At 48.7% G+C, this 20,269-nt stretch overlaps 2 protein-coding genes across 3 annotated transcripts; one reads left to right on the top strand and one right to left on the bottom strand.

The window, feature by feature from the left end:
- Nucleotides 1-640: 640 nt before the first annotated feature.
- LOC309332398 (LHFPL tetraspan subfamily member 5 protein-like) lies at nucleotides 641-8,935 on the top strand. 2 transcript variants are annotated; one of them, XM_081845579.1, is made up of 3 exons: nucleotides 645-1,911; nucleotides 5,488-5,730; nucleotides 8,800-8,935. In XM_081845579.1, exons 1-3 carry the CDS (start codon nucleotides 1,479-1,481, stop codon nucleotides 8,826-8,828), a joined length of 705 nt encoding a protein of 234 aa, XP_081701705.1. In that variant the 5' UTR covers nucleotides 645-1,478; the 3' UTR covers nucleotides 8,829-8,935. The 2 variants fall into 2 exon arrangements, with proteins under 2 accessions (XP_081701704.1, XP_081701705.1); XM_081845578.1 differs by lacking the exon at nucleotides 8,800-8,935 and having other exon boundaries at nucleotides 641-1,911; nucleotides 5,488-6,333.
- Nucleotides 8,936-10,045: 1,110 nt separating this feature from the next.
- On the bottom strand, nucleotides 10,046-20,235 carry PCSK1N (proprotein convertase subtilisin/kexin type 1 inhibitor). The gene is made up of 3 exons (XM_081845538.1): nucleotides 20,071-20,235; nucleotides 14,492-15,087; nucleotides 10,046-10,906 (listed from the first exon to the last, which is right to left on the bottom strand). The coding sequence occupies exons 1-3, from the start codon at nucleotides 20,119-20,121 to the stop codon at nucleotides 10,645-10,647; spliced, it is 909 nt and encodes a 302-aa protein (XP_081701664.1). The 5' UTR covers nucleotides 20,122-20,235; the 3' UTR covers nucleotides 10,046-10,644.
- Between the last annotated feature and the right edge of the window lie 34 nt (nucleotides 20,236-20,269).

The raw sequence follows: 20,269 nt of genomic DNA, 5'->3' as shown, positions 1-20,269 counted from the left end.
CTCCATTCTGAAGGAAATCAGCCCTGAGTGCTCACTGGAAGGACAGATCCTGAAGCTGAGGCTCCAATACTTTGGCCACCTCATGAGAAGAGAAGACTCCCTGGAAAAGACCCTGATGTTGGGAAAGATGGAGGGCACAAGGAGAAGGGGACGACAGAGGGCGAGATGGCTGGATAGTGTTCTCGAAGCTACCAGCATGAGTTTGACCAAACTGCGGGAGGCAGTGGAAGACAGGAGTGCCTGGCGTGCTCTGGTCCAGGGGGTCACGAAGAGTCAGACATGACTAAACAACAACAACAACAAATCCCAAAGGTTATCTAAATACTACCGTTTATTTTTATTTTTTTATCATTCACTAACAGACTCTTGCAAGATCTAAGACATACAGTGGTACCTCCGGTTACATACATTTCAGGTTACATATGCTTCAGGTTACAGACTCCGCTAACCCAGAAATAGTGCTTCAGGTTGAGAACTTTGCTTCAGGATGAGAACAGAAATTGTGCTCTGGCGGCGTGGCGGCAGCAGGAGGCCCCATTAGCTAAAGTGGTGCTTCAGGTTAAGAACAGTTTCAGGTTAAGAACGGACCTCCGGAACGAATTAAGTACTTAACCTGAGGTACCACTGTATGGATATACGGTATATGCTGTATATAAGTCGATAATAGTATTTAAAAATCTACTGTGCTGCCTGCCCCCTGCTGGAAACGCGAATCCCTTGTCTGCAGAGGACCATGACCTGTGTCTGTCTGCATTCCTGCATTTTGTAGCCGATGTGCATTTTGGAGGAAAGGGACAGCTATTCTGGGCCCTCTTCCTCCCCAGCCCCAAAACACCGCTTCTTGTTTTTCCAAGCCAGGAAATGAAAGCGTGCCTCCATCCTCGCCCTGGGCAGGTGGAGGGAGCGCGGAGCATCTTCCCGACCGCTCCTCGCTGAGCGACCGAGCCAGGGAGGCGAGGACGAGGCGGCCAAGTCAACCTGGGCGCCGGGCCAAGTGGCAGCTGCTTTTGCCTCCGTCGCTGGAGGAAATAAATCCGGGTTTGTGGCATGAGGATGGGAAGAGCCGGGGAGCAGCGTCTCCCTCCCTCGGCGCCCCGCAAAGGAAGGTAGCCAATCTCGGGGAAGGAAGGAAGGAAGGTAGCAGCTCCAGCAGAGGAATGCAGAGAGACTGCGGAAGAAGCGAGCCGAGCAGCCCTCCCTCGCCCCAGAGGGAGCCTGGAACCAGCGACAGGGAAAGCCGCAGCTGCAGGAGCCGAGGAATGCAGAAATTTCCCCAGAGGAGGAGAGGAGCCAATAGCTGAAAACAAAAGCAGGGCATCCGCAGCCGGAGGAAGTGGGCGCACGCTGGATTGTGGCGCAAAAGGGACACGGCGACCCCCCCCCCTTCCCCACTTTATCCTTCTCTGGAAAGCTGCTCCCTCGTGGAGGTTGCCCCGGGTGCAAGAGGGCGGGCAGGCCCCTTGAAAGAGGGCTGAGCCATGCTGGCAGCCCGAGAAGCAGCTGCGCTCTACCAGACGGACTTTGTGCGCAATGCCAGGGCGGTGGGCGCTCTCTGGGCTGGCTGCACCCTCTGCTTCGGTGTCCTGGAGGTCGTGGTCCTGATCCAGCCGGCGTGGGTGCAGACAGCGCCGCTCACCTACCAGCTGCCCCCCTCCGGGGTCCTTTTCGACCCCAGCGTCAGCGCCGTGGGCTCCTTCGGCCTCTACCAAGTCTGCAAGGAGCGGGATGGCAGCCTCCAGTGCGAGGGGTCACTGGTCACCCTCACCCCCATCCCATCCTTCAAGGCAGCCGCGGTCTTTGTCCTGATGGCCCTGGTCCTGGTGATGGGCAGTGTGGCTTCCTTGGGCCTCTTCTGGGTCTGCAGCCCGGGGACTGTCTACAAGGTGTGTGCCTGGCAGCAGCTTTCAGCAGGTGAGAGAGAAGGTGCCTCTCAATGGGAGCAAATGGCAGCTTTCCTGGTTGCGATGAGAGCAGGCAGCCCTGGGCTACCTTCTTTTAGAAAGGAATGGGTGGGAGGGCAATAAATTCATAGAATCAAAGAATCTTTGATATGGAAGGGACCCAGGAGTCATCTGGTCCAAACCCCTGAAATGCAGGAATCCATGACAGATGGCCATCCATCCTCTGCTTAAAAACCTCCAAGGAAGGAGATCCCACTGCCTCTTGTGGGAGTCTCTTCTACTGCCAAACAGACACCCACACACACCCCTGTTCACCTGGGGTCATATCCTGCAGAAACCAGTCATGTGATTGCTTGGTAAGAAGGCAAACAACAGTGTGAGTCACATGTTGGTGTGACCAACAGACCCAATCCAAGATGAGGCTATGCACCCACAGACAGGCTTGATTCTCAATAAGCAGGAGTCTGGTTTTACTCCCCACCTAAGTGGAGTCCCCCAGTACTCACTTGCGGTGAGAATAAATCTTGCCTGCTACCCTCGACTGTGGGTTGCCTGGCCTTTACTAACAAGGTCTTTGAGCGGTGGGCTCCTTCCTTTTATCTGCCCAGAATCTCCCCCTATGTTCAGTCTTATTGGGGGATCCTGGGTTCTGGTATTTTCTGCATCTTATAAATCTAGAACTCAGAGTCATCATTCTGCTTAAGCAGAATGGGGACAGATGAGAGAAAGTCCTTCTTTTTGCAACACACAGTTAAACTGCGGGATTCACTCCTCCAAAGCTTTGTGATGGCCGCTGATTTGAAGTGGGCTGGACAAATTCATGGAGGAGAAGGCTCTCAGGGGCTTCTAGACATGGTGAGCCTGTAGTATTAACAGTACTTCCACTATCAGAGACACAACAGCTCTAAATATCAGGTGAAAAGAATTACAAGTAAGACAGAGCTATTCTCATGTTTGGTCAGGCCAATATGGAAGTGGATGTGAGACAGATAAAAAACCTTAAATAGGTGTCCTACCATGACCACCAAAATGTATCTGCTTTAGAATGGGCGACCCTCTAGATGCCATTGGCGTCTCAACTCTTAGGCAGCAAGGCCAATGGACAGGGCGGACAGCTACTAATGATGGCTATATGCTTTCTCCATTATTAGAGGTACCATTAATACCTTTCCGAATACCAGTCATTGGTATTTTGAATACCTGCCCATTGAGGGACAACAGTGGAGCCACAGCTGGAGAAAGCTATTGCCTTCATGCCCTGCTTTGGGCTTCCAAGAGGTACCTGGTCGGCCACCTTGGCAAGCCTTTGTTCTGACTCAGCAGAGATTTCCCTATGAACTATGCAAGTTGAGCAAATCTGCACAATTCTCTTCTTTTGCATAATTTAGTCTGAAATTGTTGCTGTTTCTGAACAATTTCTTCTTCTGGTTTTGCTAGCCACAGAGGAGGGGCAAGGAGTTATGCAGGACTCCAGATCCGATTTAACCATCCATCTTTTGAGATTTCTGCAGATGCCGCCTGCACTCTTTCCAGCATATCTTTTTCTGCCCTAAGGGCCAGAAACCTGCTGTAAAGAGTAAAAGCTACGCTTCTTGGAAAGCTGAATTCTGTACCCAGTACCATATTCTGTGCTTTTTTCATGTTCCTGCTCAACTGCAGTATACACAGAGCCCTGACTGAGGGCTAGAATTCCCTTGGAGTGCTCTTGTGCAGCTCCTCTCCATTTCAATGAAGCTTCTGCAAGACAACTTCCTGGTGGATTGTGCCCCATATAAATTAGCAGGAGGGTGGCATCATTCAGATTTCCCCCTCAAGTACCAAAATGTTTGGGGCAAAGGATGGGGTTCTCTCCTGCACCCCCAGGATTGGAGTAGGGGGAGAGAACAGTGCTGGCTCCAGGATGCTGAGGGCCCTCAGACATAGTTCCCCTCTTTGAGCTCCCGCGGGTTAAACCACAGAGCCTAGGACTTGCCGATCAGAAGGTTGGCGGTTCGAATCCCCACGATGGGGTGAGCTCCTGTTGCTCGGTCCCTGCTCCTGCCAACCTAGCAGTTCGAAAGCACGTCCAAGTGCAAGTAGATAAATAGGTACCGCTCTGGCGGGAAGGTAAACGGCATTTCCGTGCGCTGCTCTGGCTCGTCAGAAGTGGTTTAGTCATGCTGGCCACATGACCCGGAAGCTGTACGCCGGCTCCCTCGGCCAATAAAGCGAGATGAGCACCGCAACCCCAGAGTCGGTCACGACTGGACCTAATGGTCAGGGGTCCCTTTACCTTTACCTTAAACCTGGAAAAAGCCAAGAAAATTAACCTCCCTCTCCCCCCCCCATTATATGTTTCTTGGAAAAAACAACACATCAGCCTTCAATTCTTGAATATACTTCCCAATCCTCCTCACTCACTTCACCTGATTACCTAAACCTCTCACATTAAGAGTTGTACACATAACATTCACATTTTTTATTCTGTCTTTTCCAATCATCTCACTTCTCCTTTTTCTAAGGCACCTGATCTTCTGGAACAGGGATGTCCAACCAGTGGATCGTGATCTACCGGTAGATCACTGGCTGATCCTGGTAGATTGCGGGATCCTTACCGTGTACAAAAAGTTACAGGGGAGAAGCTAAAGAAACAACCCTCTGTGCAATCCTTCCCCCCCCCCAAAAAAAGCTCAACAACTCTGGGCACATCCCTCTTAAAAAATGCTCAATATTTTTGACCAATCCACCCACCCCACGCACGCTCCTCCTCCCTCGAGTGACAATGGGTAGATCACTGCCAGTTTTTTTTGTACTGCGAGTAGATCACAGTCTCTTGGGAGTTGGACATGCCTGTTCTAGAACATTCTGAGCAAAGTGAGAATTATAGTACTGTGAGGGCAATGGACCTCTGCTGGTCTTCAGGGTCCTGGCAAATGCCCAGTCTTTCTCCCCTCTGGATCTAGCATGGGGAAAGTAGGTCCCAGGGCTATGGGTTAAGCATCAAGATTGGGGGTGGGAATCAGTAGATTATCATTCTATGGAGGTGTAGGTGTGATCATAATAATAATAATAATAATAATAATAATAATAATAATAATAATAAATTTTATTTATACCCCACCCTCCCTGGCCAGAGCCGGGCTCAGGGCAGCTAACACCAGTAAAATTACAGTAAAAACATAATAGGGGGGGGGGGGAACCCAATTTAAAATACAGGTTAAAATGTAATCTAAAATACAGCCTCATTTTAAAAGTAGCCCATAGATCAAAACCATAAGGGAAGGGAAACTTAAGGGTCAGACTGAGTCCAAACCAAAGGCCAGGCAGAACAGCTCTGTCTTGCAGGCCCTGCAGAAAGATGTCAAGTCCCGCAGGGCCCTAGTCTCTTGTGACAGAGCGTTCCACCAAGTCGGGGCCAGTATTGAAAAGGCCCTGGCCCTAGTTGAGACAAATCTAACCACCTTGCGACTTGGGACCTCCAAGGTGTTGTCATTTGTGGACCTTAAGGTCCTCCGCGGGGCATACCAGGAGAGGCGGTCCCGTAGGTACGTGGGTCCTATGTGTAAGGACATCAACTTTATTAACTCTGTCTCTCTCTGTCTCACAGCAACTTGTCAGGCTCTCGGCTGCCTGGTTTTCCCAGATGGCTGGGGAGCCCCTGAAGTCAGGGCTCTTTGTGGGCCTCGGGCCAGGAGCTACACCCTGGGTGCCTGCACAATACACTGGGCCTTTACCCTTGCCTTGCTGGGCATAGCCGATGCCCTGGTACTGGCTACCCTGGCTTTCGTCTTGGGGAACCGGCAGGATGCTCTTCTACCAGCAGGCTATGCGCCACCCTCGGGAGGAAGAGGTAAGCAGCAGAATAGCCCCCCTCCCTATTATTCTGGGCAAGGATGGGAGCCAACAGATGCTCAGATGCGAGGCTGGCAGGAATGTCAGCTGCTGCCTAGCAACGGCCAATGAGACACAAGGATGCATCTGAAATGGGGGAAAGGTGGAGGGGGCAGGAGGCTGCAGCATAGAAGCCCAGTCTTCCAGGAACCCCTGAAGCCCCTCCCTTTCCTCCAAACCACACAAATAAAACTGGTGGCGATGCTTCTGCTAATGCCTATGTGTGCATAAGTCTCTCCCTTTCTGCCAAAAGCTGGGATTAAGGACTCTGGGTTTTCTGCTGCCTTACTTGCTGCCACCAAAGTGGGGTGGGGGGGGTGGGAAGGCGGTAGAGGGGGCACCATTTTCTCCTCATACCTCCTTCCGGTGTTTTTCAAAGCACTATCTAGGTCTCTGTGTAAAATACTCAAATTCTGCACTCCGTTGCCTCACTACTGCCACCACCACCAAAAATGGGATTCTGTGATGATGTTGTTGTTGATGATGATGATTTTATTATTTACACCCTGCCCAGCTGGCTGGGTTTCCCCAGCCACTCTGTGAGTTGCAGATTTGCCCGTATTGCTCTTTTTGTACAATTTCAACTGGTTATAGGGGAAAAGTATAGAGCAGGGGTCCCCAAACTAAGGCTCGTGGGCCGGAAAAGGCCATTTATCCGGCCCGTGGCAACCCCCGCCGCCCGCTGCTGCCGCCCACTCTTACTGGCGCTGCGCTGCACAGCTGCCCGCTTCCAGGTCGGAGGAGGACCGAAAATAGCTTGTGCGCATGCGTAAGCGTTATTTCTGGTACACATCCGGGTTGGAGGAGGCCCATGCACATGCACACAAGCTATTTCTGTTCTCCTCTGACCCTGGAAGTGTGCCAGAAATAGCATGTGCGCACGCGTATGGGCATGTGCTCCCCCACCCTCCAGCCCGCCACGCAATTGGCGCTGGAGACACCTGCCCGAGGCGCAGTAAGTTTGCTGACCCCTGATATAGAGTATACAGAACTCACTCTCAGTGGCATAGCATGGGTGGGGCCATGGGGTGGGGGGCAGTTGCCCTGGGCTCAAAATTCTGAGGGGCACATTTTTTAGAAAAGTAATAATAAATAGACAATAGTGTGCCCTTCCCACACAGAACATCTCGTGTGTTTGCATGGGCAGACTGAGGAGCGGATTTGGGTGATGGCCGGTTGCAAGGATTTAGAAAGATCCCAATCCCCCATCTTGCTTTCCACCCTGCTAAACGCTCACAGGGTGCTGCAGCTGCCACTTGGGTAGGTCGCGGAGCTATTGCCTCTTTGTTCCAACCTATTGGTAGGTAGTACCGAGGATACTTGCCTTGCACCGGCCACTGGCAACCCACGCTACACCACTGCTCATACTAGAGGCCTGTATGGCTTGAGGCACAAAGGGCAGGAGGTCCGCTTGTAGTCAATGCCCCTGTCTTGGTTGTAACTTGATGCCTGGCCTGATCCAAGAGGGTGTGTATTTTCTCTGACCCTGCCAAGCCCCACATGAGATATGGGATATTCACCACCAAGCACAGAGAAGGCTCTGCTCAGTTTAGTTCCTGAAGCAGAAAATCTGTAAGCTACCTCCCCATGCCGGAAAAATAAATTGACTAACTGCAGCTGCATACACACAAATAAATTTTAAACAGACAGCTTCCCCCAAAGACTCCTGGCGGGGTATAGTTTGCCCGTACAGAGCTACACTTCCCAGAATATTTTTTTTGAAAAAAACCTATAGCTCCTAGGATTCTTTGGGGCAAGTCATGTGCTTTACGCATGTGGTTTGTATGCAGCCCGACTCTGTGTCTGAAGTCAAGGTCAGCCTGAGAGTTACATAGACTTAGAACATGCAGGGAGGAAATGAGAGAACCATTCATGCCTTGCTGGGCAACTGCTCACACCTCCTCCCTCAATACTTGTAACCCTGACCCCTAGCATGGGAGAAACACTTAATTAAAACAAAAACAAAAAAACCCTGGATGTATGAAGTTTGTCCTTAAAAATGCCTTTAAAATAGTGGTGGTGACACTGTTTTATATTTATTTTTAAAACCTAAAAACCTGGGGGGGGATAACAATCCTAGTACCCTATAAAATAGAGGCAGTTGAAATTTGGTATGCTGGAATGTAATAATAATAATAATAATAATAATAATAATAATAATAATAATAATAATAATATTTGTACCCCGCCCATCTGGCTGAGTCTCCCCAGCCACTGTGGACGGCTTCCAACAAAGATTAAAAATACATTAAAATGTCACACATTAAAAACTTCCCTTCAGATGTCTTCTGAATGTCAGGTAGTTGTTTATCTCTTTGACATCTGATGGGAGGGCGTTCCACAGGGCAGGTGCCACTACCGAGAAGGCCCTCTGCCTGGTTCCCTTAGCTTTGCTTCTCGCAGTGAGGGAACCGCCAGAAGGCCCTCGGCGCTGGACCTCAGCGTCCGGGCAGAACGATGGGGGTGGAGATCACAGCTGTCAACGTTTCCCTTTTTTTAAAGGGAAATTCTCTTATTCCAAATAGGATTCCTCGCAAGAAAAGGGAAAAGTTGACAGCTATGGTGGAGATGCTCCTTTAGGACACTAGCCAATGTGACACTAGCCAAGGCCTCCGTACCCAAATATGCTCGCAGGGCATGTGCCACAATGCCACGTATGATGGTGTCTGCCTGAGTTCAAAGGGAAGGTTATGGGATTGTAGAACCGTAGAGCCGGAACGGACCCCAAAAGTCATTCATTTGTTGCAGGATGAAGCAACTTGCTCCAGTCAGTAGCACAAGGAGTGCAGGACAGATGAGGGCATGAACTATTCTCTGACCAGTACATCAAAGAATTGTAGACTTCGAAGAGGGACCTTGAGTGTCATCTAGACCAACCCCCTGAAATGCAGAAATAAAATGTGTTGGCCTCGGTGGCGTGGGGGAATTGGGGCTCTCCTTCAGAGAGCAAATGTCTTGCTTAGGCAGGGACACAAGAAGATTGGTATCTTTTCAGGTCTTTTTCTTCCCATTCCCTGTATGCACACAGGTGTGACTTCAGCACTGACTCCGGACTGATCTCACCTCCCCAACGGACATCCTTCAGAGTCGGTCGCTCGCCACAACAGATCCATTTTCTTGCTGTGCCTAGCTGTTGCAATAAATATATTTTTTATTTTAAAAAATGCTACATTGTGATGTGTTATTAGTAGGGATGTTGGAGAATTCCGCCGGAAACTGAAACGGAAGCAGAAATTGCCGCAGGTTGCATGTTTGTCCAAGTCAGGAACGGAAATCGTGTGAGCAAATATATCTTTTCTATCAGTGGGTGGGATTCAACAAAGTTGCTGCATTTGCTGAACAAGGTCTGTTGGTGCAACAGGACTTCCATCCCACCCGCTAAATCTTCTCGGGAGGGTTGGGGAGAAATCCAAGTAGATCTTGTTACCAGCCCCCACTCGCACCCCCAAGCACACACACACACGCACGTGCACGCACGCACACACACACACTTTACATTTAGCACTGTGTTGAAGTCCATCCTTTTTTTTAGTTCCTGATCATTGTGTGAACCATCAACCTTATTTTCTGCATAGTTTTTTTTGGGAAAAAACCCATTCCACTGAAATTAATTATGCAATTATGCCATCAGCTGTGTAATTTATTTTTTCAGTTTGGGGCAATAGGGGACAGCGAAATGAACAAGTGAGGTTTCAGTGGGAGCCAAACTTCAGGAGAACAAACAGCACTGGTTGTGACAAACACAGGAGAGGATGCCTCGGGACATCGAGAGCCAGCATGGTGTAGTGGTTAAGAGCAGTGGACTCGTAATCTGGAGAACCGGGTTCGCTTCCCCGCTCCTCCACCTTGGGCTAGTCACACTTCTCTGAAGTCTCTCAGCCCCACTCACCTCACAGAGTGTTTGTTGTCGGGGATGAGGGGAAAGGAGATGGTTAGCCGCTTTGAGACTCCTTCGGGTAGTGATAAAGCAGGATATCAAAGCCAAACTCTTCTTCTTCATTATCCTTGGTTATTAGTTATTTCTATTGCTGTTTTCATAGGCTTTGAAAATCATTTATCTTATTCATTCTCACTGGAACCGTCCAAAGCGGTAAATATTTTACCTGTTTTACAGATGAGAAACTTGAGACTGGACAAAAGTTTTGAGTTGCCTCAAGTCTGTCCTGTAAAAAGTTCCCAAGGGTGTTGAGACTTGAACCTCTGGGCTCCATAGTTCAAGAGAGTGAAGGGTATTTGAAAAAGGTTTGAGAAGATGACACCAATGACGTCAGCGCTACATTAAAATACCTGGTGGGCTCTTTATTAATTCATCAACACCAAAAACTCTGGCCACAAGCAGGATCAAACAGGGCGACAAATCAGCAAGAGGGCACATATGTCTTTGTGTAACGTGAATGTGGGTGAACACAAGGCATCTTACAAACCGGACATACACAAGCAGGGGGAAACTCTGGTGGGCCAAGGGAGGAGCAAGGGATGAGAGACAGGGTTGAGGTAATGGGACTATTAAGGCAGAAGGAAAATCAGGGTGGGAGTTATTTGAGCCACTTTTAAATTTTTTTTTTAGCCAAAATGGCCGCCAGCTCTGCATTTGACATGGGAGATATGACCACCATCAAACTGCAGCTTTCAATCAGGATGCCCAGAAGGTTAGCGGGGAAAAGAGCCCCTCCCCATACAATAGCAGAACTGGGATTTGGGGAGCCCAGTGCAAGGCTCTCCCCCTTCCTCCTCAGTAATTTGGGGGTCACAAGGCAGAAAAGAGGCAGGAGCAAACACGAGGTGTCACAGTCCACTGACATTCAGAGACTGCCAGAGAGGTGGGGGGTAGGGGCGAGCTGGCTCCCCCAATCTTTATTTATGCCAATTCCTCCTATTCAGGCAGATACCGAAGCCTCTGAACCCCCCCAGAACCCCCCCTCCTCCCGCCGGCCCCTTCCCCTTCTGTCCGCTTGACCCGTTGCAGCTGGGGCTCCCCCCCGGCCTCCCCACCTAGTCGTTTGACCCGCAGAAGATTGGGGGGCTCAGGTAGGTCCCCTCCGTCAAAGATGGCACGCCGCAGGCGCCGAGAAGGCACTGGGAAACGCTGGGGGGTCAGGGTGCCCGCTCCTGCTAGGATCCGACCAACCAGGTATCTGCAAAGAAGAGCAAGAGGAAAAGGTGAGTCGAACGAAGGAGCGCTCTCCGCCTTTTCCCACAATCCTTTGAGGGAGCCAAGGATAGGCCTTGACTCATAAAGTTGCCTGCCATCTCCCCTCTCCCCAAAAAGGCTGGAGACTGAAGTTGCAATTTCTGATGGCATACAAGTATACCCTCCCATACTCACCTTGCCCACTAAACCCCACTTTCGTTGACAGAACCCAATGGTGCCATTGAAACTCCCAGATGTGGATTGGTTAGTATGGGGTCTGCTCTTCTAGATTTCCCAGAGATACTAGGACTGGAAATGCCCCCCAAAAGATGCTAGACTGTTTTTGTATGCCACTACAGTGGTAACACTTTTTTTAGTCAAAAACTGGAAATCACAAGAAATACCAACAATAGAAGAATGGCAGATGAAGATGTTGGGTTTTTTGGAGCTGGCCGACCTGACTAGAAGAATCCGCGACCAGAAAGAAGAGGAGACACAAGAGAATTGGAAGAAATTTAAAGAATATTTAGCTAAATATTGTGATATAAATTAAATAGAAAATTCTTGGAAATGATAAATAGGCTTAGGGGTAGAATAAGAATATGTGGTAGTAAATACTAAGGATTTGAAATTTAATAAAGGAGAAGAGGTTAGTAAATGAAATGAGTTAATTTCAGTAGAAATATGAATTTGGAGACCTTCTATACAGGTGATATAATGAGATTCAGTAAGAGGGGATTCGAGGTAGTCAGTTATCAATGTAATGAGAATTAGGTATTTGAAGAAATATTTTTTCTTTGTGTTTAATTTATTGTAGTGTAATGTGTTTTTCTTTGTTGTGTGTTTCGTTAGGTCATTTTTGTGATAAATGTGGAAAATCAATAAAAAAAATTGGCGGGGGGGGAATAGATTTCCCACAGGTAACACCTGGATTTTTCTCTTCCTTGGGTCTTCCCCTTCTCCATACCCTAGGATAATGGCTTCTTAGATAAATTGAAAGCTTATCTGAGATTTCTTGCTGACTTCCAGGGAAAACAGCTTGCCCCCACAGTGACCATCTTCCATTTTGTGTGCCCCACAATACTCTGTGGCTCACTGCGGTTCTACAGATGACAGACAAGCGTTCCTCACCAGCGAAGTCGATGTGGGAAAAGGTTCCCTTAAGGTAGCAAACAGAGAAATGCAAGCACATGGACTCAGCCCTTGATCCAAGGGGCATGGAGAACAGACAATGTCTACTGCTCCTCCTGCCATCCTTCTCCAGACCTCTGCACACACACAAATTTTGTATTTTTCACTCTATATGACGCACCAGACCGTAAGACGCACCTAGTTTTTGGAGGAGGAAAACAAGAAAAAATATATTCTGAAACCTCTTCAGGGCAGGGGGAGCATTCTTCCCACTGCCTTGAAGAGGCTTTGCATTGCTATCCCAGAAGCCAGAACAGCAAGAGGGATCACTGCTTTTGCAAAAGCAGCGATCCCTCTTGCTGTTCTGGCTTCTGGGATAGCTGCGCAGCCTGCATTCGCTTCATAAGACACGCACACATTTCCCCTTACTTTTTAGGAGGGAAAAAGTGTGTCTTATAGAGCAAAAAATATGGTATGCTCCAGTTTCTCTGGAATAGCATGGAAGGCAGTGCAGGGAGCTGTAGGAGAAAGGAGAAATTCCTCCCTCTCTTTTGCACTCACAGAAGGTACCTCTGCTGCATCAACTAGCCTTTCAGGAATGCATGGACAACATTGGATGCAACCCAGACAGCCTATAATGCTGTATAGGTAAAGGTAAAGGGACCCCTGACCATTAGGTCCAGTCGTGGCCAACTCTGGGGTTGCGGCGCTCATCTCGTTTTATTGGCCGAGGGAGCCAGCATACAGCTTCCGGGTCATGTGGCCAGCATGACTAAGCCGCTTCTGGCGAACCAGAGCAGCGCACGGAAATGCCGTTTACCTTCCCGCCGGAGCGGTACCTATTTATCTACTTGCACTTTGATTTGCTTTCGAACTGCTAGGTTGGCAGGAGCAGGGACCGAGCAACGGGAGCTCACCCTGTCGCGGGGATTCGAACCGCTGACCATCCGATGGGCAAGTCCTATGCTCTGTGGTTTAACCCACAGCACCACCTGCATCCTATATTGCTATATATCATGGTTTTATTACATTTTACTAAAATTATTACATGCCAAAATCTACCTAAAGTGAAGCAGGTTCCCTCCTTACTAAGAAATTAGTGACTGCGCAGAGCACTAATTAAAATTTCAGAATTCCACCTGCAAATAAGATGCCAGATGAAAACCTGGGGACCTACCTGGAATATCCAGGTGGGGGAGGGGCTGTTGGGCAGCATCTTTCAGATGCTTTGAACTACTATTTTCATCAGCTCCCGCTAGCATGGCCAGGAGTCAGGAAAGAAAGGACTTGTAGTCCAGGTCCTCAGGAGGACCTCAGGCTGAAGAAGGCAGTTCTAGGGCCCAGATTTTCTACACTGAATATTTCCTAGGCTGTGGTTTTCTTTAAAAATGTAAAAGTGCTGGAGCCCATGCCTTGCTCTTCAGCCTAGCAATCTTGCTCTTTGTTTCCATGTGCAGGGGCAGGGGCAGGGGCAGGCTGCGCAAGTTGTTTAAAACCATGCATTTCCAAAGCATTGTTTGAATCTTCTTGAATTATTTGATAATTATTTTTATACTCCAAAAAGCCAGTTCATCATACAAGAGATGGAACGTCATTACTGGATCACACCATTTCAGGTGAGGGTTTGCATTGCTGAACGAGTGCCTCTTGCAAAACAAACTCCCTGCATTTGGACAAAGAGCCTGCCAGGGAGAGGGCTGGGTGAACTCTTCTCCACGACAAGGTACTTTTCTATATGCATGGTTAATTTAAAAAAAGTGGAGATAGTCATGCATACATAGCCCCACACCTGAAACCTGAAACCAGCCCAGGAAAACGCTTTACTGCGTGATTCTGGTGAAAATATAAACTGCCACTGAAATTTCTTATGTACCACTTCCTGTTCCATTAACTGTTTCCTCGAATGTACTACCTTGTTATTTTAATTATATATTCTATATAAAAAGAAGAAGAAAAAGAAGAAGAGTTTGGATTTGATATCCCGCTTTATCACTACCCGAAGGAGTCTCAAAGCAGCTAACATTCTCCTTTCCCTTCCTCCCCCACAACAAACATTCTGTGAGGTGAGTGGGGCTGAGAGACTTCAGAGAAGCGTGACTAGCTGCATGTGGGGAAGCAGGGAATCAAACCTGGTTCACCAGATTATGAGACTACCGCTCTTAACCACTACACCACACTGGCGGTGTGTATGAAGGCAGCCTGAGTTTATTCTGCGAGAGAAGACGATGTGTGGGCATTCTACACATGCTCATAGGCCATAGCTGTCAACTTTCCCCTTTTCTTACGAGGAATCCTATTCGGAATAAGGGAATTTCCCTTTAAAAAAAGGGGAAAGTTGACAGCTATGTCATAGGCACTCCCTTCTTTATTGCTTCCTGTGTTACACAGCTGAGAGTGACATTCCAAACAGGTTCTGGGGCTAAGCCCTAGCTCAGAAATGGGACCCCATTCCAGCTACCTCAGCATCTCAGGGTCCATCTCCCCAGTGGGTTCTTCCTCCCCTCCCAGCTCCTCTTGGGGTTCAAATCCTCCTTCTGGGACCCAGTGGCGATTTCGCTGTGTTTGAGGTGGGAAGGAGTTGCCTGCTAAGCTGGTCTCATCATACTCTGGGTACAACGGGGCCCCCTTTGCTTCTTCCCAAAGCCTGAGCAAGTTGGCCAGATAGGCAGACTCCTGGTCCCGGCGATGCCCGTCCTGAAGGAGGCGCTGCAGAGCGAGGGCCAAGCGTTCGTCTGGTTGGAACTGGTTCCCGGGCGGTGCCACCACTCTCTCTAGCGCCTGGGCCAAGCGGTCATCTTGCAGTTGGTTACCGGAGACGGCCATGGCTCTCTCTAAGGCTTGGGCGAGGTGCTCTTCCTGCAGCTGACCACCAGGGGACGACATGGCTCTCTCCAGCGCTGCCAGCCGGACGAGTTCGGGGTAATACACCTCATTGGCCAATGCAGTCTCGACCGCCTCGTAGGGCACTCCCTGCAGCTCCCGCCGAACCCTTCGGGCTCCCCCAGGTAAGTTATGGTTCAGCCCTCCACGGGAGCCCCCTGTGGCGGGGAGAGGCTGTAAGAAACAGGGGTAAAGATTGCAAGCTGAATTTTAAGGAAAGGTCAGAGGCCAGGTTTGCAGCAACCGCAGGGAGGGGGACATGATACAGCCTCTGCCCCACAGCAAGCCAGTCGCTGGGCATTTCGTGGTGTGGGCCGTCATACGTCAATATGGAACAGTGTAATAAAAAAATTAAGGTCTTTTATATATAATAAATGTTCATAAATGTACCAACCAAGCATGTACATAGATATGTGGACCACACGTCTGGAGCAGCACAGGAAGACCGGCCTGAAACCATTTTGACTCCCAAACTGACCAAATGTTTTCTCTGCAAGGAGGGAGGGGTTGAGGGAACCTTCCCATTGTCTCAGGAATTGGGTAATCACCATCTCAAAGGAATGGCCAGACTACCAGGAAAGGCATTATCAGATAACCAGACAGGAAAAACAACAACATTCAAATTTCTGTTGTAGACCGCCTTTTCTGCGATGTAGGTATGATGTTTGTGGGTGGTGGTCTTGGGTTACACCCCTTCTGTGATGTATGTATGATGTATGGAGGGGTGGTCTGGAGCTCCAGGGCAGGGAATTTAAAATGTCTATATAAGGGCAGGCACGCCTTTTGTTCGGGGTTCCTCCTCCCTCCTGCGTGTCGTGAGTGAGGACCCTGTTGCAACAGTTAACAAAGATCAGGCTTACTAGCTGCTTTGCTTCTCAATATTCCCTGGTTGGCCTCTGTTATTTTCTCCTACCGATAGGGAACCCACTTAAGGACTCCATATGGGCTCTTGGATACCCCAAAAGAGGAAAAGGGCATATTTTGTTTACAAAAACAGCGATGCACGAAAAAGCCATTTGATATGTTTAAAGTAACTCAAGAATTAAAGTGAAAACAAAAATGGTAAAGGGCACAATTCAACCGAAAACAAAGCACTTTTGCATCTTAGGTAACATCCACACCATACATTTAAAGCAAATTTACAATGGTTTTGACAGTCCTGGTTTCCCCCAAGCAATTCTGGAAACTAGTTTATCCCACATGGCGCTACCATTCCCAGTACCCTTAACAAACTACTGTTCCCAGGGTCCTTTGGGGGAAGCCATGTGCTTTAAATCTATCGTGTGGATGTGACCTTATTGGTTTTAGCAAGGGGAAGCGCTTAGCCTTTGAAACGAAACCAACAAGGTCCTGGCAGGACACAATGTTGAGGTAACTGCCGCAGGAAGATCATTCTGAGTGTCCCAAAAGAACAGCAAATGGTTATTGAATTTATTGTCATTGCATTTTTTTGATTCCCAGGGAAACGAATTTGTGGGATTTTATGCCTCAGGTGCCATAAAACAAGCTTATTTTCTCCTGCTCCAGAGGGCAGGACCCAAACCAACGGATTCAAGTTACAAGAAATGAGATCCCAACGAAACATTAGGAAGAACTTTCTGACAGTAAGAGCTGTTCAATGGTGGAATGGTCTCCCTTGGATGGCGGCAGACTCTCCTCCCTTGGAGGTTTTCAATGAGAGGCTGGATGGCCATCTGTCAGGGATGCTTTAGCTGAGATTCCTGCTTTGCTAGGGGTTGGGCTAGATGACCCTCAGGGTCCCTTCCAGCTCCACCATTCTATTATTCCACCTCAGTCAGTCTTGCTCACGATGCACCTTGACTTTTGGAGGCGCAGGTGTCATTTGCTCTTCTGCCTCCAGCAGCAAAACATCTTGGATCAGCCCTGGTGTTTAGGCGCTACTACAGTCATACCTCATGTTACGTTTGCTTCATGTTATGTTTTTTCAGGTTGTGTCCCGCGGTGACCCAGAAGTACCTGAAAGGGTTACTTCCGGGTTTTGCCGCTCGCGCATGCACAGCACATGCATCTGAAGGCGGCCCTGTTTAGGGAAGCTTTTAATGTTTAACAGACCACTGTATTCACCACCCGACCCCACCCCCACTCATATTTCCCCCCTCCACCTCTTTCCCCCTATTCTTCCTAAAAAAAAGGTTGTTACGTGGAAAGCAAAAATACGAGAGAGAGACTTTGCACATACCTTTGTAAATCAAGAAAATCTTTAATAAAAATACATTTAAAAACCCCCACAGACCACCGTATTTTCATACTTTGTTGGAAGCTGCCCAGGGTGGCTGGGGAGACCCAGCCAGATGGGCGGGGTATAAATAATAAATTATTATTATTATTATTATTATTATTATTATTATTATTATTATAGTAGCACAAAATCATACTTCGCGCATGTGCACAAGTGCCAAATCATGCCATGCACCTGCACAGATACAGCACTTCAGGTTGCGGGCTTTTCGTGTTGCGAACGGGCCTCTGAAACGGATCCTGTTCGCAACCAGAGGTACCACTGCATGCTGAATTATCAAGCATTACTCACTGAGCTTCATGGGTAGGGAAGGCGAGGGGGTGAATATTACAAGCAGAGGCAGATTTAATTTTGAGTGAGTAATTGAGCCGAAAACTGCCTGCACATTTCCTGCTCTGACGTCTAGAAGAACATCAGCTAGAGACTTAAAAAAATAAAAAAATTAAAATTAAAAAGCCAAGCCAGAAAACTAGACTATGCCTGAGCCCGTTCTATTAGACTCTTTCCAGATTTTTCTCCTTGGTTTCACTCTGGATTTTTGTCAGATTTGTGGGAACTGCAATAAGTCCGAAACAGCCAAAGGACAGAAAATGAGATGGTTTTCTGGTGAGGCAACTGGTTTATTGTATCATTCGCAGTAGATATTCGCAGGACCAGTTGTAGGGACCGAAAAGCTCACGTCACAATAAACTATTTTGCCTCTTGACTGCCATAGTATAGCATTTTTGCTTCTCCCTTTGTAGATGTAGGTGTTTATATTTCTTCATCTCCAGATGGTATAATTGGTTAGAATCACGTCCATTTTTCTATTTTTCTTCACATTTGTAAAAAGGCTTTGATGAAGACAGAACAACAAAGGCTGAATTTGTGTGTGTGTGTGTGTGTGTACCACACACATAGACAGAAGCCTGTTTCCAAGTTCTGACCTACCAGCCCAACACACACAAATACGATCTATACCAGCCACACTCTTTCCCAAATTGCAAATTGGTTATTGCAAATCACCACATGTCCTTCATATATAAGCCATATCTATGTAACTAACAGCAGCTAAATTTCAGGGCATTACTAATCATTAATAATGATTAATATCATTGTTATTATTAACATATCAATTTGCACCATGCGCCCATCTCACATCTGGGGACCAGTAACCAAACTTCCTCTGACTAACGCCTACCCAAATGGAGAAATTTACTTGAGCCGTAATCAAGATTCAGGAGCTGAAAGACCCTCTGGAAATGGGGTCAAGAGAGATCTGCCAGTAGAGGAGGCAGATGGGCCAGACTAAGGCCGAGCATCTCTGCAAGGATGTGCACAGAAGCCCTTGAGGATGTGTCACAGTGGAAGGTCCTCCGCAGTCTTCCTGCAGAGTTAGTCACAACCACCAGGACAACGGATGCTGGGAAGCCTGGTTGGTTTGGGTACACTGAGAAATCACTTTGGTGGTTGTGAGGCTCTCCTGAGCTAAGGGGAGGCTCCCTTCAGCCTCTCCCACCTCAAACACACATTCTACATATGTGCAAAAGCCCAGCAACATCCAATCTGCCTCTGGCTTTGTTCAAACTACCCCTGCCCCTTAATAAGGAGTCAAGACTCCTACACTTGACAGGCCACGGACATAAAAGCCCATCAATGAAAATTGTGCCTTAATATGTTTCCAGTTTATTGCAGATTTTAAGTATTCTTTGATATATGTTTTCATTCCTGCTTTTAACTCTTGTCTTTTATTGGCATTTTTAAAAAATGTTTTAATTTTAATCCTGGTTTTATTGTTCTGCAACTCGTTTAGATAATCAATTAGTATATGAATTTTGTTCAATAAAATGGTCCAAAATACATGCCCTGAATTATTTTTTAAAACGAATAGTACATGGCATGTATTTCAGTACCCCCTCACTTTGCACCCCCTTTTACACACAAACACACACGCACACACTCCGTCTTGTACAGGTGCAAAAATAACGGCGTACTTCTTTTGCGACCCATCTGCCCACTCGGATATCACACGCACAGGCACACCCCGCAATTTGGCTTGCACCCGTCACACCCTTTCCACAAAAGCCCCACACCCTTAGTCCCCCGCACCCACACTTTGTACACAGCAACGCCCCCAGCACTCGCTCGGCCCTTTGCACACATGCACACTCTTCTTCTGCTGTGCGTAATTCTTGGAAACGATGGAGCTGAATTCGTAACGCCTCCTTACCTTTCCACCCACAAAAGCCCCCAGTTGCTCACAGAGGGAACAGGCATGAGTCACAAGCACACGAACAAACACACAGACACACACGAGCGCCTTTTTTTTTTTTTTTTGGATGGGGGGGGGGCGCGAAAAAGATGCACAAATGACTCGCTGTTTTTTGCTTCCCAGCACAGAAAAACACGCAGGTTGCCAGATGTCCTGCACAGTTTGGAGAGCATCCTTATTCCAGATCACCATCATTTAGATGAAGAACGCTTCTCATCCCCCCCCCTATCCCCACAGTGCCCCATTAATTGGGATCTTGGGTGCCCCCCCCCAACGCCTCTCCTTTCTCCCTGGGTTGCCAACGACGACTATTCAGCCATTCTCTACAGAAATCAGATGCGCGCCCTCCAGAGCGCGGCTGGCTGCGCAGAGGCAGAAAAACAGGTGCGCTACAGAAAGGTGCCGGCAGAGCCCAATGGTTCTGGATCGCTCCAGCAAGGAAGCCAAGCCGCAGGGCCAGGGGCTCGTCTACGTGTCCTCTGGGTGTGGAGTCCCCAGATAACCCGGCACCCGTAACGCGCGATATCGGATCCCTCGCCCCCTCCGCGGATGCTCGCCATCCCGCAAGTGGCTCGCGTCCCCCCGGTCATCCTGCCCGCCCGGCGGGCTGATGCTCCGGCGCCGGTTCTGGGTTCGAATCGCCTACCTTGGCGGCTCCGAGGCCCGAGAGCAGCGCGAGCAGCAGCGCTGGGCCCATCGCTCCCTCTGGGTTGGACGGGAGGCCGAGGCTGCCCAGACGGCGGCGGCGGCGACAGCAAGCGAGCGACGGAGCCGAGCCCGGAATGCGCCAGAGGAGGCGGCGGCGGCGCCAGACAAGAGCCGGAGCTCCGCCTCGCCGCCGCGCC

The sequence above is a fragment of the Podarcis erhardii genome, assembly GCF_964252035.2.
Source record: "Podarcis erhardii genome assembly, chromosome: 17".
NCBI classification, from domain to species: domain Eukaryota; kingdom Metazoa; phylum Chordata; class Lepidosauria; order Squamata; family Lacertidae; genus Podarcis; species Podarcis erhardii.
Note: the sequence above shows the minus strand (reverse complement) of the source record. Positions and strands in the feature narration are given on the sequence as shown.